We start from the raw sequence: 1767 nt of genomic DNA, 5'->3' as shown, positions 1-1767 counted from the left end.
TTGTCGTCACAGATAATGCTGCCAATATGGCTGTGGCTGCTAGACTTGCACAGGTTAGCCACATTCAATGTTTTGCTCACAGCCTAAACCTAGCCTCACAGAAAGCACGTAAACTACCATGAGTGGCCAGACTGCTTGGAAGAATTAGGCGTGTCACTGGCTTTTTTAGGCGCAGTGCAATAGCCAGTCACCAGCTAAATCTCAAACAGGACCAACTCCAGCTACCAAAGCACAGGCTGATTACAGATGTCGTTACATGCTGGAATAGCTCCTATGACATGACTGAGAGGTTTTTAGAACAGCAACCAGCAATATGTGCAGCACTTCTTTCCAATGAGGTCAGGAAAAATGAAAAGGATATCTTCACATTGACTGAGTCAGACATCACATGTGCAGAAGAGGTCCTGAAAGCTCTGAAGCCTATGAAAGATGCCACATTAGTGATGTCAGAGGAGAGCATGCCAACACTGTCACTGATTGCACCACTTCATGCCAAGCTCGTCATGGGCACTGAACGAAGTCCTGATGATTCAGATACAGTCAAGGATATTAAGGAAGCAATAGCACAAGATTTAAAAAAAAGATATGCAAATGAAAAGGAGACCCTGTACATGGCATCAGCTGTTGACCCTCGGTTCAAGAATCTACCCTTCCTCCCTGCTGATGAGGCTGATGACATCTACGCACGACTGACTGAAGCTGTGGAGGTTGAGATACAAAAGCTAACTACTACTTCTACTATGGTAGGTGAGTGAAAGCATCAAAGCAATATTGAGTTTGACATTATGTTATTTATATCTTAAGTTTCAATTTGATTACTGCTTGTTTTTGTTTTTCAGCAGCAAGAAGAAGAGAAGGACAAGGAAGACAATCAACCAGCAACCAACATCCAGCCACCCATGAAGAAACCCAGAGCATCATGTGCATTGGCTGAGCTGCTTGGACAAACTTTGATGTTGCAGCAACTGAAGTTAGAATGTTTAGAGATGAAACCCCCTTGCCTCTCAATGATGACCCTCTTGACTGGTGGAGGAAGCACATTGCAGAGTATCCTCACATAGGTAGAGTAGCAAAGTGTTTCCTCTGCATCCCTGGTACAAGTGTCTCTGCAGAACAAGTTTTCTCCACTGCAGGAGACATTGTGTCTGCACAAAGAAGTGTCCTTAAAGCTGGGCATGTAGATCAGCCTGTGTTCCTCAACAAGAATCTTAAGATGAAGAAAAAATAAGCTCAGTAGCTCACATGTTCCATCCTTTTAGTCATAGTCATGTCATAGGAGCTATTCCAGGCGTTGGCGTTTGTTATACTGCAAACATGTTTTGCTGACGTTGCACTTTTAACAGTGTAGGGTTTTATAATAGTTGTCTAACTTGTCTTACTACGTCTACTACAGATGTACATATTCTGCAGAAACACTTGCACCAGGGATGCAGACAAAACACTTTGTAGTGTACTCTACCTTTTTGAGGAGGATACTCTACTATTCCAGGCGTTGGCCTTTGTTTTATACTGCACAGATGTTTTGCTGTGCCTGTTGACCTTTTAAGTGTAGAGTTTATAATTGTTGTGTTACTGTTATTAATAACTATTAAGTAAATATCTACACTTAAAAGTGCAACAGCTAAACATCTGTGCAGTATAAAAAAAAGTCCTGGAATAGCAGAGTATCCTCCTCACATAGGATTAGAATATTGCGCATAATGGCCCAGATTTATCAAACTGTGTGACAGAAAAAATAGAGAAATTTTCCCCCAGCAACCAATCTGT

The 1767-nt window shown here is 41.9% G+C and overlaps 1 protein-coding gene across 2 annotated transcripts; it reads left to right on the top strand.

The window, feature by feature from the left end:
- Window positions 1–215: 215 nt before the first annotated feature.
- Window positions 216–1521, top strand: LOC130344344 (E3 SUMO-protein ligase ZBED1-like). Of its 2 annotated transcripts, none has more exons than XM_056554429.1 (2): window positions 216–747; window positions 843–1521. In XM_056554429.1, the coding sequence occupies exons 1-2, from the start codon at window positions 279–281 to the stop codon at window positions 932–934; spliced, it is 561 nt and encodes a 186-aa protein (XP_056410404.1). In that variant the 5' UTR covers window positions 216–278; the 3' UTR covers window positions 935–1521. The 2 variants fall into 2 exon arrangements, with proteins under 2 accessions (XP_056410404.1, XP_056410403.1); XM_056554428.1 differs by having other exon boundaries at window positions 840–1521.
- Window positions 1522–1767: the final 246 nt, after the last annotated feature.

This window comes from Hyla sarda, unplaced genomic scaffold (genome assembly GCF_029499605.1).
Source record: "Hyla sarda isolate aHylSar1 unplaced genomic scaffold, aHylSar1.hap1 scaffold_717, whole genome shotgun sequence".
Classification (NCBI taxonomy): domain Eukaryota; kingdom Metazoa; phylum Chordata; class Amphibia; order Anura; family Hylidae; genus Hyla; species Hyla sarda.
This window is presented reverse-complemented; position numbering and strand designations above follow the sequence as displayed.